At 37.0% G+C, this 16,437-nt stretch overlaps 2 protein-coding genes across 2 annotated transcripts in view; both read right to left on the minus strand.

Moving 5' to 3' along the window:
* The window catches only part of LOC144656385 (immunoglobulin superfamily member 10-like), a 36,865-nt gene that overhangs the window by 9,421 nt on the left and 11,007 nt on the right, over positions 1–16,437 (minus strand). Inside the window, exons 2-7 of the mRNA XM_078516606.1 lie at positions 12,503–13,147; positions 11,260–11,808; positions 7,792–8,105; positions 7,231–7,367; positions 4,442–4,538; positions 1,647–1,902 (exon numbers count right to left, since the gene is read on the minus strand). Coding sequence (XP_078372732.1) covers positions 1,647–1,902; positions 4,442–4,538; positions 7,231–7,367; positions 7,792–8,105; positions 11,260–11,808; positions 12,503–13,147 — 1,998 coding nt within the window. The remainder of the gene's footprint in view (positions 1–1,646; positions 1,903–4,441; positions 4,539–7,230; positions 7,368–7,791; positions 8,106–11,259; positions 11,809–12,502; positions 13,148–16,437) is intronic.
* LOC144658220 (uncharacterized) overlaps positions 3,710–16,437 on the minus strand; it is a 77,612-nt gene continuing 64,884 nt past the window's right edge. Inside the window, exon 6 of the mRNA XM_078518604.1 lies at positions 3,710–4,118. The gene's annotated coding sequence lies outside the window, so the exon portion shown is untranslated. The remainder of the gene's footprint in view (positions 4,119–16,437) is intronic.

Raw genomic sequence — 16,437 nt, forward strand, 5'->3', positions numbered from 1 at the left:
TTTAAGTTGGCATTAAAATTAGAATTAAAAATCCCATTGAAAAATTACGAGAAAGAATAATGTTTCTATACTTGTGCCATATGTCACTAAATGGGCAAGAAATACAATTATTTTATGCGAGTTATTGGTTTCTAAATGAAATGTTTAAAAGTGTTGCATTATTATAAGCCATGGGTGATATTTATGCATCCAAGCTCAATTATTGGCAATCATTGGGCTCCTATTAATCTTGGATCAAGGCAGTTCCGAAAAAAAAAATGGATTGAAAGGAGATGCACTATTTTTTTTTATATAAATCAACGTCCAATTTTCGGCCGAGGCCGAACGTTCATAACTTTTACGAAGATTAGCCTAAATTGTTTTTAAAATGTTCTTATTTTTTTAAAATTTCAAAAACAAAGTGATCTCGCATAAAATTCATTCCTAGCCGATATGTACATGTTCACTTCACCAATGTTGGTTACAGGTCAGGGTTTGAATAATGATATATTCATTTAGTACATATATTTGTCACAAGGAAAAAAATAAAATTCCTTCTTAACAAAATTTTAGTCTTGGGTACCACTGCGTTCATAGGGTGTTCTTAAATTTTGGCCTTTTTTCAGCTTCGATGTTCTTATAAAAAAAAGTTCTTATGTATAAGAGTGTAGTGCAGAAGAAAGGGAAAAAAAGAAGTAAAATCAGGACAAATTTGAAAGCAGTAGACACACAATTTAAAATCTAAAATATAAATCATTCGCGTGAGAAAGGTCCAAGAAGCATACAAGTCATGGATTACACAAATTAATTTTTCTTCTCCAGAGCAAAAAATCAGTCGCGAAAGGCTTAATAAATAAACTATAGGAATCTCAAAATTGAAAACTTAGCGATGCAGTACTATTTAGATCAGCATCTATCAGCAGCTGAATATGAAAATAGGTCCAAACAACCATGCACAGAAAACTCATCAACCAGGTTCGCGTTCTTAGTGTGGCAAGATACAAAGCTCTTGTAGAGCTCTTGTTCAAGCTATGATATCAGTTCTCGGTGTTTATTTAGAGCAACTTGTGTCATATCCCTTGTTTTCTTAGATTGAATCTCGCGCGTTCTCGATCTTCACGCGTGACTTTTTGTCACGGTACATGAAATCAAAATCATAACTGAGGTGACTAATGTACAGAAGTGTTAAATATATTACTTTGCGCTATTAATTAATGTAAAGAAATTACATAAGGCGGTGAGATAAAGTGAATGAAAGTGCCGCTTGTAAAAGGCCAGACGCTAGGTCAACCATAATATTATGACGAACAAGCAGGATGGTACGACACAAAATGAATTTATTAAAGACGTTTATTATATGCAACGTGATTTTCTGAAAAACATTTGAGTTTTTATTATTCAATTGGAAGTCAGCTAGAGAATCGTTTATGTTTTCTTTTTATTTCTAACATGTAGACATTAAAAAAGAATAACGGAGGTCACTACAGTATTGTGAGATATTTGGTTTCAAGCTTCGAGTCTATATGCGGAATGTTCCTCAGTTCTGACTTTTGTTGAACAAAAACGTCTTTGATGTAATTTGTTAAGGCGATAGCTAAAGTGGAAAGGGGATCGAATCCGTAAACGAAATAGGTTTTACGTTTAAAATAACTCCAGTGATAACATACCTTTATTTGAAGTTTGCACCATTCCGTGTTTCAGCTGAGAAATGACTTCCTCGACAGCTACCAACCTTTGATCGTAATCATTAAACTTCAGCTCGATTCTAATGAATCCAGCGGAGTAAAGAAGCAAACAAAACACAGACAACACTGTGCTTGGGCTAACAGATGAACCATTATTTTTCAAAGACATTTTTGGACCCAGTGATCGAACGTGCTTGAAAATGACCCGTGAAGACACCTTTGTAACTTTGCACTGCTCCTAAACCTGATACTTCTTCGAATAACAGAATAAACAGGAAATTCTATGAATTGTTATTTCATCACCTTCGGCAATACGAAATATAGGGAGGCAGGGGACGGTAGTGGTTGAAAAAGAAGGAATAATGTATTTGCACGGTAGTGTCTCAGGTTCACAGATTGTGTGGAAGGCGAAGAGGGGTGGGGTGGGGGGTTTAGATAACCGGTCGATCGGAAGAGAGCAATTAAATAAGGGACGGACCATTTTTTAGAGGGGGTATGAAAATATTTAAAAAAAAATGTTTGCAGGGCCTGCATCTCTTAGTACCTTGCCCCCGGGTGGGGGATAGGGCAGGGCCTACATAGACAAAATAAATTGTTTGCAAACATGATATGTATAAAAACATAATTTGAATTTCGATAACATGTTTGCAGAGGTGCATAAACTAAGAAAAAGTTTTCAGAGGAAAATTTTCCATACCCCACCTTCCAAGAAAATAATGGCTCGTTCCTAAGACATCACAACATATCACTTTGAGTAAAACAAACCGAGAGATAGATAGATGATGTGCTGCTGAATAATAATTACGGGTCAAATTCTTTGGAGCAGATAAGACGGAAAGCGACAGACACCGCTGAGTATAAAAATATCCTGTCACAATACACAGTGTGACCTTGATGGTGGTCTTTTTTGTGCATTTTCCTCAAAGGTGGCTTATGAAGAAGACAAGGCAAAATAAAGCAGTTCTTGTTCTTTTTCGGCTTATAACTACATCTTCGCTGTTTTCCGAATTTAGTTTTCAAGTTTTCTTTGATTTGGTGGTAACTACTGTTGACTCCCGATAACTCGAACCTTTAAGGGAAATTGAATTTAGTTTGAGTTTATCGGGAGTTCGAGTGTTATCAAAGGCAGAATTGGTAAGAAAATTACCTGGAGAGGAATCGAAAAAGGTTCGAGTTAGCGGGAGGTTCGAGTTATTGAGGACTCCAGTTATCGGGATTCAACAGTATGCTCATCGTCAAAAAAAAAAGAAAAGGAAAGGAAAAAAGTCTTGCTTTTGTTGTTTAATTCTGCGTTAATCATACTCCTGCTAAGCGGTCGTCCGTCTACTCAGTCCAGATTCGCAGTTTATAGCTAATTAGAAGCCTTGTCTACTGTTCTGATTTAGTTTATTGGATAGGTCGAATTTAATACGGTAAATATCTAATAAATCGTACCTTTTTGGTATTCTTCGGCGGCCTTTCAGGCTCCTTTGGTCTCGCCATGGGTATTTTGGCTCGATTGCGTTTTAATACATTACCAACAATGGCTTGGCCAAATTCGCCTGATATGTCGTCAAAGGGCAACAAAAAGGTACGATTAACTACAAATAGAAATATGGAATGTAACAAACCGACTAAACCTCTATGCAAATGATATTACGCCAAACTATATTTAATTCGAGTGGGCAATTTTTCGAGTCCAGATGATCTTTTCTTTACGATGAAAGGTACCGCAAAGCATACACCGACGGCTAAAACATATCCTGCTGTATTACACAACGTACCATGCTAAGTAAACCTATTAATGTATACCTAGATGTTCCACTGTTTCTTGTGATCTTTTTCGACGTCATTTTTGCAAGTTTTTCTCGCAAATGGCTAATCTTTAAATGTTTAAGTAAAGTGGTACAAACAATCCTTGCTCCCCGCTTGTTTTACGAATACATCTTTGCTGTTTATCAAATTTGACTCTCACATTGTTTTGCTTATAATTATATATCGCCAAAAAAAGAGAAGAAAAGAGTGAAAAAACTCCTCCATAACCATTAAATCCAGACGACGAAGTTTAAAACATATTTATTGTGAACTATAGTGTTAACTGTACATCGTGTCACAAAACTCTATGAAATTAAGTGAAAAACAACAAACAAGATATAAACATATAAAACTGACAAATGTAACGATGCACGAGAACTTGGTACTTACAGTAAATCATTGTCAAGAATTCCATACGCTACTCTATCGGTTATAGAAAATAAAATCAAGATCAGTCCTACGGGCATTAAATGGTGAAAATAAAGATAAAAAGTCAACCCGTTTAACCGCAAGAAATTCGAATCGCTGTCTTGTAATACTTTACAAGGTCTATAAAATATAGAATAAAAGTATTTCCATTTCCATCGCCACTTTGTGAACTCGGGAAAAACTTAACAAAAAGTAAAATTGTAGTCGAAGTTTCAATTTTAATTTGTGAACCTATTCAGATTTATCGAAGGAGCTATGTCCCGGAAAACGCTTCTTGAAAAAATTGGCAAATGTTTTTAAGTTTGTCGATTGTAATCTGTCTTAATCTTTGTCAGTTGAAACTATCTTTGTCTATTTTCAAGTTTTTACTACATCTTTGGTGTATTTCTATGCTACAAAGTTATTATTCTGAGATCTTCTTCGATATGAAAATAATCCGGAAAATGCCTTAAAATACCGTGACATAGCTCCTTTAAAAAGAACGACATTAAAACCTAACTTGGAAGGATGATGAATATTAAACTTCTCCTTACAATATCAAAACATTTTCAAACAGACAGGTGAAGAGAATAAAGAACATCATCAGCAGGGGATGTTGTCTGATGTAATACCAAGTTCTCAGAAGGAACATTAATAAAAATATCTGAAAATCTGTAAGAAGAATTGATGGGGATCAGCTTGGGACTAGAAGGCTATAAAGAAAACAATAAAATATCTGAGTACTATATTCGATTAACTAGTGAAAATAACAAATTAATAAGTACCAGTAATCACATGATTTCGAGTGCAATTTAGAATAAATAAGCACGAGTAAATTTTTCAAAGGCTAACAAAATTGCACGAGCCCGCAGGGCAAGTGCAATTTGTAGCCTTTGAAAAATTTACAAGTGCTTATTTATTCCAAATTGCACGAGAAAAATCATGTGATTACTTGTTAATAATATACAAGCGACAATTTCGGTCACGCTTTGATAATTTTCGTGACAACTTCAGAGTAGCGCCTGGCTAAAAATGTTGACGTGTGAATTCATGCGTAAATATTCATTCACTCTCTGGAAGTGCTGCATGAAACGTTTTCAGAACAGTCTTTTGACTCTTTTCGCCGTTGAATTTGAAGAATGTGAATGACAAAGCAAGGAAAAAATTCCTAAGGTTCTGCTGCTGTTCTTGGCTGAAAGGTATTTTTTTGATACGTTTTATCCGTGCTGTGTTTGTGTTCGCCCGAACAGAAATCAACCTCAGTTCAACACATGTTGCTCTAGCTGACAAACTAGTCAAACTAGAATACCGAACTGAAATACTGAGCTATAAAAATCTACCGAACGGATTTTCTTAGTACAGATGAGCACTCTGCTACAACTCCGCATTGCTACCTGATTTCACTGGACGTTTTACAGGTTAGATTTGCCTTTTACAGTTGTAAAACTATCTTTTGTGCCTTTTGTTGTTGAGCGAGCTTTTAAATAAACAAGCTTCGGCTATTGTTAAACAATCATGAAATGAAATGCTTGCTCCTTCTGTGTTCAAAACTAGGTTACCGGTTCCTTGGAAGTCTGCTCAGTACTTCTTCGCGTTTCGCTTCAGAGAAGTGAAGCAATGTTTCGGCGAGAATTTTAATTTACTATCGGCCGTCGGCCGTGAGCTTATTTCGAGTTTAGTTTATGTCTTGTCCTCTTTGCCTTTTTGATAATTCTACGTCTTTTACAGTAAGTAATGTTTGTTGTTCTTCTGTACTTTGCGTCGTTTTCAAGTCTTTTAATTAAAATTGCGTTATTAAGTTTAAATTTTGTCTCACTTTCGTCCGCCATTTTGTTTGTTCAAGATGTATTTTTCATGAGGCTGTTGTCAATTACACCGTTTTGCACTGCTAATTACACGTTTTGCACTGCCAATTACACTTTTTGCACTGCCAATTACACTTTTTGCACTGGTTTGGGATAAATTGACGTGTTCTTAGCCAATCAGAATGGAGAAATTGCTGCTTGTATATTATTATAGCGATAATGTTTGGTACACATTCATTCAGTACACTTTTGTATGTATTGGTATAGATGTGGCCATTTTCGTTTGAGTGTCGTTAAACCAAAACCAAAGTAATCACTCTGGCCAATCGCAAAGGACAATCCAGTGAACCAATCAAAACTCGAAGCAAATACATGTAGCCGGTACCAAGCACAGGAAAACGTGTGTGAACGAGTAACGGTTAGTTTTGGTTTTACTTCTGATTGTTTGAGAATTTGGCCAGAGTTTTTCTAAACCAATCACTAAGCGTAGTAATGCAAATCCAAAGCAAATGCGACTAAGTTTTGACACTCTAGTGCAAACCGCTCTATTGATTTACTTAGTTAACACATGCATATTTGTTAAGATCCTAATCAAACCTCGACAAGCGCGTACACGAAATTACACAAATATAACTATTGTTACCTTTCCTAATTTTATATATAACTTTACAATTATTCCTCCTAAGCGATGTGACTATGTCACTCTACTCCACACAGACGTAATTTAACAGAATAGAAAAATGAAGTAACTAATTATTTCCTTTCAAAATATGAAAAAGGCAACTAAAATACCCAACACCTTGAGAGGGGGGGGGGGGGGGGGCATCTTAGATACCGCATACCCAAAAACCCTGGCCAGGCCTGACTTCTAAGGCTAGATCAAATCACGGGAGAGCATGAGAGATGAGAGTAAGCATTCAAATAAGAACGATAGTCTTAATCGTCGTCACATGTGTCGTCGACCGTGATTCACGCCAGGCCTGGCCTTTTCCCGCCAAACTTACCCGCCTCAAACAAATTAAGACACACAAATTCCTCTGTTACCTGGTCATGTTAAGCCCCTTTTAAAGGGTTCACCTCACACGCAACTTTTTTTTCCACCTGTCAATTATTGATTATATTTCAAGTTGTTGTTGTTGAAGGTCGCTACTATTGATTACAGAAGGTAGCTAAGAAATAGACTAAGATTTATCAGAAAAATTTGCATATTGCTATATGACGCATTGTGATAGGATCCCTGAGCGACGCATTTGTAATACAGAATGCGAAAAAACTGAAACAAAACAAAACAAAACTTTTGCGATTTCTGCCTAACAGTGCTAGTTTAATTTCTAAGATCTAGACAGGGGCTCAGAACGAACCAAACAAGCATGCGTACATTACGGTATGTGCTCATCATAAACCTTAGTCTTTTTCGGTCGTTCTTTACTGACTACAGTTTTAGCCCAGTATATTCTTACTTTTATCAGATTCAATAATTTTCTCGACAAGGAGAAAGCAATATCGAGAAAAGAGTCGAATTTATTGTGTTCATGGCGGGACGAATTTGGTGTTACTACTTCAGTATAAATATTTCAACTCTCATACAAGGATGCCAGTTATACGTGACGGGAACAAACCGAACAAATCTGGCTTTGACGTCACTACTGAGTGAATGCTTCACAATACTATGTCGATCTGTGTTTCCTGGGAACACCTACGGATGAAAAGAGAAAAGTAAAGCATTTCACACTATACGCTTATTAACTCAGAAAAAATGCACCATCAATAGTCATATCAGTATCATTTGTTGGAAACTCTTTCTAAATAATTCTAACGACGTGCATGATCTTTTTTAACGATTTTTCTAACGCTTCTAACGACAAAGAAAATTTTTCTAACGACCATTCTAACGCTTCTAACGATTTTCTTAGTCGCTCTAACGGTAATCTAACGACTAACAAACGATTTAAGTCGTTTAACGAAAAATCGTTAAAGTACGTTTTCCCGTGCAAGGTCACACTTTTTCTTTCGTCAAAGCTACGAGAACAAGAAGACTGACACCTTGATTTTTACACAGAAAGATCAGTTTCCTTTATATAAATTTCCGCTACCAGACACAAGTACGTTATGTAATTTACCTTTTCAACATTGTTTTCCTTGTAGACGTTCCAAGTGATTCCATCTGTAGAAAGATGAACTTTGTAGCTGGTGGCCCAGTGACCTCCTCTCCCACGCCCTTGTGTTGCCACTGCACAAACAGAGTGCACTGCTCCCATATCAACTTGAAGATAGGGTGTTCTGTCTGATGCTGTCTTTAGACACCACGCTCCACTTCCTTTGTTTACATTCAGACGGCCGTAGTATGAATAATAGGCACTATTTAAGATTTTGCTTGCCGTCATTCTAGCATCTGGTATTGTGTTCCTTTCCTCTACACCTACAGGTCCACATACTGGACGACAAATATAAAACAGAAAAATCGTATTACTGTGTTACCTTTGTGCTAAAGTTAAGGAGCAGCTGCTTCACAGCACTTCAAATATAATTCCTGAGAAATGTATATTATTTTTTGTTAAAAAGCACCTTATAATTCGTATTTCTGGTATATATGCGACTCGCGGAAAACACATAATCTCGATACTTGAGCTCTGTGAATTATATTTGAATCATACCTAACATGACTTATGAACATCAGCAGTGTTCATTTCGTCCCCATAGCCCTTTCGTTTCTCTTAGCCGGCTTGGCACGATAAAACGAAAGGCTCTGGGGACATAAGATTTTTTAATTAATTCGAATTTTTTTAATTGGCTGTTTGGAACTAAAATTAAAAATTCCTAAACGGAAGTCGAAAGCGAAACGACTCTCTCATACATTCTTTTGAAACGTCATGACTGCATACACGAAGACCGGAAGTCCTAGAATCTAAAACTGGAAATCCTGTGTTCTCATAGCCCTTTGTTTCCTTGTGCCAATGTACAACTGGCTAAGAGAAACGAAAGGGTTATGGGGGTGAGAATGCAGCAGTGTTGAGCTAGGCCTTGTTTATCAGACGATCGGAATTCATCCACTCTCTCCACTCCGCCTCCTCCACGTGGACAGGCGGACGAACTCGGACCGTATGATGTTAATCAGAATATGTTGCGCTACACTGTGGAGAATATGTATTTGTATGGGCATAATTCCAAGAAGGAAGTTTCTACTTTTTGAAGAAAATCGTCCTGAAAATGCCCCCACACAGCTTCAAGAGGGCAACAGTTCAATATTGTGCAAAAAATATTAACATTAGTGTAATTTTTTTTTTTTTTTTTTTTTTTTTGAATAAATATCTTAGAAACGAAACATTTTCACCCGGCGGGAGGAGGCACTAGGGACTTTAAGATACCTGGACGGCTGACCGGAAGTAATTTTTCGCGTGTAGCCTATATTGCGCATGCCCGCTCCGCGCACATTGCCGTCCAGCTCCGTCCAGCTGTTGTCGAGGACGTGAGAAGTAGAGTTTTGCCGTCCACCAGTGAACGGGAGTGCTTTTTGTATGAATTCGTTTAAAAATCTCATTATTTTTTAATTCTGTTACTTTGTTAGGTGGTCCTTTATGGTATTCTTGGTTTGGTACTGAAAGAAAGCTAAGAAGTCAAGTTTTAGTTGCGGTTGCAAATATATTTGCTGTGCTTTGCATAAACGCTGATGGCGAAGCCACGTGCGTGAAATTATGAACTTTCTTGCTTGTGTTTCTACAAAAATTTCACTTGGAATTTGTATCCTGTGAATGAAAATAGTGCTTTCTGGTCCCAGACTTTGGGCTAGAAGCGCCAAATGTTTTTCTTCCCATGTTTTGGGATAAAAAATTATTGATCCACTAACGAAGCCGTCCTCCGTTCACACACGCCGGCTCTTAACGTTGGAAGTTCCCGCCAAGAACGTCGACATCGGCCCAGTCCTCCTCGCGAAATTCTACCGTCCTCGAGGTCAGCCGTCCAGGTATCTTAAAGTCCCTACTACCTCATATAGGACGGCAAAGTTTTCCTTCCAAGAACAAAAGCACTACTGTCTTTTTCTAAATCTGAGAATTCGAGACTGAACAATAGACCATTTCTTGATACGTAAAGCCGTTTGGGTCTAAAAAAGTATATAGCTTTTGACCATTTTACTCTGAAATCAGTGAAATAGGGTATTTTTTGTGCACTGAGGTCATCAATTTTGTATAACTCTCGCAAGGACAGAACGTTTCTGATCGTTATTATATATCTCCTCAGAACTTCCATTGCTCAAATGTTTCCGCAAACCAAAGCAGATCATGCGCAGGGTCTGGTTGAAAAAGGATATTGATTTTTGGGTCACGTCTTAAATAGATTGGGAAAATCGCATAATTTGGTCTGAAATAGTGTGAAGGTTTTACGAAGCGCGCCGCAGATCCCCAGCAAATTTCCAGAAAGCACACCCTCCCACATCTCCCTTGTTGGAATAATTCCTTTACAAAAATATCAAGATAGAGGTTATATTAATATTTGCATTTTGGAATCGAATAAGATAAAAATAACATTGATTACGGTGTGTTTTTTTAATTTGATGGATTTTTTGTAAAAGAAAGAAACGTTTCAGCCGGCACTTTTTTATTATTACATTACCCAGCCTTTCATGACATTTTTTTCTAATCTAGGTTGTAGACAATTTTACCCTTGGACGTACAAGGGTGGAGGGGATGCCACCCCCTTCCTAAGGTTTTTCAAAATTTTGAAAAGAGGATTTACTCTACCATGCTAAAACTTTCAGTAGCTGTTTATTCATCCCTTGCAGAAGTTTTGATATGTCAATCATGTGTCCATGGCAACGTCATAATTACAAGCAGGTTAGGACAAAAACCGTCAATTTTAACATTTATCTTTTTTTTCAGTTTTTTTAAAGGAAATCGTACGATTTGTCAATTTTTACATTCCATAATCATTCTGGCTTAATTTTGCATCAATTTTCGTTGTTTTCTGACTTTCTAAGAAAATGGTGACGTCCAAGATGGCGGATACAAGATGGCGGCTCTCGATGGTGGGAATATGAATTTGCTTGTACGTCCGAAGGTTAAGGTTGGTATTTTTTCAAAGCCCAGGTGGCTTACAAGGACGGTGTTTAACTCTGCAGATTTCCACAGCATGAAACGACTAGTGTTACATCTCCTTCTGGATAAAGTGTAAGTCAGTTGCAGGTAACCTTCGAAACTTTTTGTCAGTTGTACGTAAAAGGTTTGCTGTAGACGTTAATCTTAAAGGTGGAAAGTGGAACTGTAAGAGTTAAGTGCCTTGTACAAAGAAAGTACGCCACAAGGACCCCGGCCGGCGGTGAAACCCAGACTTCTTTATCGGAAGTCCAGTCAACTTACCATTAGGTATAAGTGTTTCCTCTGAATTCGCATTTTTTGAAAAAAAAAATTGGACCATGTTGAAGGATTACTAATTTCTTAGGTTAAATAAATGGCGGTGTTAACTATTAGTGGGAGTAAAGTAAGAAAAAGTCTAAATCCTTGCAATAAAAAAGGTGCTACCCAATACTGTAACAGTCTACTCGCTACTATCTGCTAAGGTAAGTAAATCATGAGCTCGAGCTGGTAAAGTGATACCTCCTGTTGTCACAGTCAGCTTCATTTTTGCAGAAAACGCCTTGAAAATCACCTCCGATGCCGCCGTACAAGTATAAATTCCGGAGTCTTCCTCTTTAGCATTCCAGATTTGAAGTGTTCCATCCACACTAACTTTTGATCTTCCTGATGGAAGCTCGCTGTTTTCTTTCGTCCACATGACTGTGGGTTTGGGGTCCCCAGTAGCCTGACAAGGGACTGTAATATTTTGGTTTGTAAATTCTTTGAGATTTGCAGGAGGACTGACTGTAAAATGCGGCAGCTCTACAACGATCAGATGTGTAACAGCCGAGTCTTGTCCTAGCTGATTTGACGCTTTGCATTTGTACATGCCCAAGTCTTTCTTTTGAGCATTTATTATTGAAAGCTGTCCGCCATTTGAAACAGATCTTGTTCGAGGCAATTCACCGTGCGCTTTAGACCACGTGATCACTGCTGGAGGAAAGCCAGTCACGTGACAAGTTGGCAAGGTGATGTTCTTGTCCTTTTCAACGTAGGATGGACCAAGCAAAAGAGAAACCTTGGGCTGACCTGCAATGAAATAATTAAAAAAAAAAATGACTATTCACAAGTGATGAATTCACTACATTATTTAAATGTTTAGGTCTCGCACTTACATTCTTGTTCTTCTATAAAAGATATTTAGTTAATTATAAGGTTTTTATTTATGTCCGCCATCTTTTTATAATATCCGTCATTTTCGATTGAACTGTTTCCTCTGACTTTGGAAAACAGTAATATAAATCGACACAATGTGTGCATGTGATAAAAAGAATCTAGTCATTGTCAAGATCATCATCAGTTTATGAAGTCAAATCACGGTTATCGTGGCAACCGAAAGTCGGGGTCAAACGGTTTCAAAGAAATGTCCCTGTGGAATGGATAAGCATGTCACTGGAAGTTTTTCATCCTAGAGTTAAATTCTTCCTTGTTCCTGCAAGCTTGATACTAGACTGGAGTCATGAATCCTTTTCCGAAAGATAACTAAGAAACCTTAAGGATAAAATTCCGTGGAAAACGCGAATTCACAATCTCCTAAGGTTTATTTAAGGACACTGCTTATAAGAAAAATTCAGAACTTTCTCTTCAGACACAACAATGCTGTAAATAAGTTAAGGCCAAATATCATCTTACAAATTTTGAAAAACACGGAAACCCTAAACCCAACCCTAATCCCAAGGAGCTCCCAAGAAAGCTAATAAATAGCATTGTCTGAACGACATACTATGTACAACAAGACTCGCAGCTTTTTCATCATTCCCCAGAATGTTTTGTGCCACGCATTTGTATTTCCCAGCATCCTCTAGGCGAACATCCACAATCTGCATCAGTCCATCTGACGTTAATTTGATTCTGTTGCTAGGTAACGATCCATTGACCCTCGACCAAGAGACTTTTGGAGCGGGATTTCCAGTAGCAGAGCAAAAGAAAGTAGCATTGTTGCTTTCGTTGACAGTCAGTGGCGAAGATGGAGAGATTGTCACTTTTGGCGCAAAAATGGATTCTCCTGGTTCACCTTTATTCCCTGGGATACCCGGTGGCCCGTTATCCCCTTTGAATCCCTTTTCACCTCTTATTCCTGGTGGTCCCATAATCCCTTGCTTGCCACTTCGACCTGGCGTTCCCATGATTCCTCGGGAACCTTTTCTTCCTCCCCTTCCCGGAGGTCCCGGCATTCCACGTGGGCAAACGTTGAAGCTTCCAGTGTTCTGACAAATCTTTTTAAAACTCGACGTGACAACGTCTTCTAAAACTTCTTTCATGTTGGCTGAATGATTTAACGGAGGATTTCTTGAAATGCTCCGTGTGATTCTGTGGAGTTTTGTTTCGCTGTTTGTTTCTTTCTTCTCAGAATGTAATGGTGAATTTTCTTGACAAAAATGAGAGAGATGCGAGTCAGTTAAGGTAACAGTCAGTGTGAATTTGAAGAAATTTAAGCAAAGTTGGAATGAACTTATGAACAACTTTATATAATGGCTTTAATACCAAATTTTAAGTTGGCATTAAAATTAGAATTAAAAATCCCATTGAAAAATCACGAGAAATAATAATGTTTTTAGCAGTACTTGTGCCGTATGTCACTAAATGGGCAAGAAATGCATTTATTTCATTCGAGTTTTTGATTTCTAAATGTAATGTTAAAAAGTGTTGCATTGTTATAAGCCATGGGTGATATTTATGCATCCAAGCTCAATTATTGTCAATCATTGGGCTCCTATTTACCTCGGATCAAAGCAGTTCCGTAAAAAAAAAACTGGATTGAAAGGAGATACACAATTTTTTTTTTTTATATAAATCAACGTCTAATTTTCGGCCGAGGCCGAACGTTCATAACTTTTTCGAAGACTAGCCTAAATTGTTTTTAAAATGTTCTTATTTTTTTAAATTTCAAAAACAAAGTGATATCGCATAAAATTCATTTCTAGCCGATATGTACATGTTCACTTCACCAATGTTGGTTACAGGTCAGGATTTGAATAACAATTTATTCATTTAGTACATATATTTGTCACAAGGAAAAAAATAAAATTCGTTCTTAACAAAATTTTAGTCTTGGGTACCACTACGTACTTACGGTGTTCTTAAATTTTGGCCTTTTTTCAGCTTCGATGTTCTTATAAAAAAGGTTCTTATGTATTAAAAAAGATTGTAGAGCAGAAGAAAGGAAAGAAGGAAGTAAAATCAGGACAAACTGGAAAGCAGTAGACACACAATTTAAAATCTTCACGCGTGACTTTTTGTTCACATGAAATCAAAATCATAACTGAGGTGTTAACGTACAGAAAGTGTTAAATATATTACTTTGCGCTATTAATTAAGGTAAAGAAATTACATAAGGCGGTTAGATAAAGTGAATGAAGGTGCCGCTTGTAAATGGCCAGACGCTAGGTCAACCATTATTATGACGAACAAGCAGGATGGTACGACACAAAATGAATTCATTTAAGGCGTTTACTACATGCAACGTGATTTTCTGTAAAACATTTTCTGATTTTGAGTTTTTATTATTCAATTGGAAGTCAGCTAGAGAATCGTTTATGCTGTCTTTTTATTTCTAACATGTAGACATCGAAAAAGAATAAAGGAGGTCACTACATTGTTGTGAGATATTTGGTTTCAAGCTTCGAGTCTATAAACGGAATGTTCCTCAGTTCTGACTTCTGTTGAACAAAAACGTCTTTTATGTAATTTATTAAGGTGATAGCTTAAGTGGAATGGGGATCGAAACCGTAAACGAAATAGGTTTTACGTTTAAATTAACTCCAGAGATACCATACCTTTATTTGAAGTTTGCGCCATTCCGTGTTTCAGCTGAGAAATGACTTCCTCGACAGCTACCAACCTTTGATTGTGATCATTAAACTTCAGCTCGATTCTAATGAATCCAGCGGAGTTAAGAAGCAAACAAAACACAGACAACACTGTGCCTGGGCTAACTGACTGACCATTATTTTTCGAAGACGTTTTTGGATACAATGATCGGACGTGCTCGAAAATGACCCGTGAAGTCAGTCAAAGTTTGTAACTTTGCACTGCTTATAAACCTGATACTTCTTCATATTGAATAAACAGTAAATTCTGAGAATTGTCATTTCATCACCTTCGGCATGACTGGATTTAAGGGGGGAGGGGAGGGTAGTGGTTGAAAAAGAAGGAAATGTATCACACTGTAGTTTCGCAGGTTCACATGTTGCGTGGAGGGTGGGGGTTGGGGGGTTTAGATAACGGGTCGATCGGAAGAGAACAATTAAGGGACGGACCATTATTTTCTTGGAAGGGGGGGGGGATGAAAAATTTTCCTCTGCAAACTTTTTTTTGGTTTATGCACCTCTGCAAACAATTTTTTTCGAGATTCTTTCTATTTTTTGTTATACATATCGCCATCTTTTTATAATATCCGTCATTTTCGATTGAACTGTTTCCTCTGACTTTGGAAAACAGTACTATAAATCGACAATTATTTTGTCTTTCCAGGCCCTGCAAACATTTTTTTTCAATATTTTTCATCCCCCCTCCCTCCAAAAAAATCATGGTCCGTGCCTTAATGAGGGACGGACCATTATTTGTTGGAGGGGGGGGGGGAGGGAGAATATGAAAATATTGAAAAAAAAAATGTTTGCAGCGCTTAGATAGGCAAAATAAATCATTTGCAAACGCGATATGTACAGATAGATAGATGATTTGCTGTTGAATGATAATTACGGGTCAAATTCTTTGGAGTTGAATAGACGGAAAGCGACAGACACCACTGAGTGAAAAAATATCCTGTCATAACACACAGTGTGACCTTTATGGCGGTCACTTTTGTGCATTTTCCTCAAAAGTGGCTTATGAAGAAGACAAGTCAAAGTAAAGCAGTTTTTGTTCTTTTTCGGTTTATAACATCTTCGCTGTTTTTCGTAGTTAGTTTTCAAGTTTTCTTTAATTTGGTGGTATTATACTCATCGTAACAAAAAAGAAATAATAAAAAAAAGAAAAGGCAAGGGAAAAAGTAGTTTCTTTGACATTTCCTCTAGACGGCAAAGTTCAAACAACTTTATTGAGAATTTCACATTGTTAACTGTGCATCGTAAAAGAAAACCATTATAAAACTTAATGAAATAATTTTTGTAAGAAAACTGAGAAAAACTAATGATGCGCACAAACTCGGTCTTTACTGCAAATCATTGTCAAAAAAATTAAATGTAGATTCAACTGCAGAGTTAACCAGTTTTGCACAACTCCAAGGAATTGAAATCGCGGGCAAACTATACAAAAACTACGAAACATACCATTTTAAAATTTCAGTTTTCTTCATTACTTCGTTAACTCATGAAAAAAACTAACCAAAAATACAAATATATTGTCTATTTGTAAACTTATTCAGAAGGTAATAATATTTTACCATTATACTCCCAATAATGATCTAAATATTATATTGTATTATAAGACATCGCAACATATCACTACGGAGTGAAACAAAACGATAGATAGGTTCTGTACTGCAGAATCAGTATGTAATATGGATTGGGAATTTAACGAGTCAAATTTATCTTTTTCGAGCCTGTAAGACGGATAGCAATATACACCGTTGAATAAAAATATACAAAATAATAATAAAAAAGCAATATCCTGTCATACCCCTGTAATACGTTCACAATGTGACATTTCTGGTGATCT

Source organism: Oculina patagonica, chromosome 6 (genome assembly GCF_052425735.1).
Source record: "Oculina patagonica isolate OP01 chromosome 6, crgOcupat, whole genome shotgun sequence".
Classification (NCBI taxonomy): Eukaryota; Metazoa; Cnidaria; class Anthozoa; order Scleractinia; family Oculinidae; genus Oculina; species Oculina patagonica.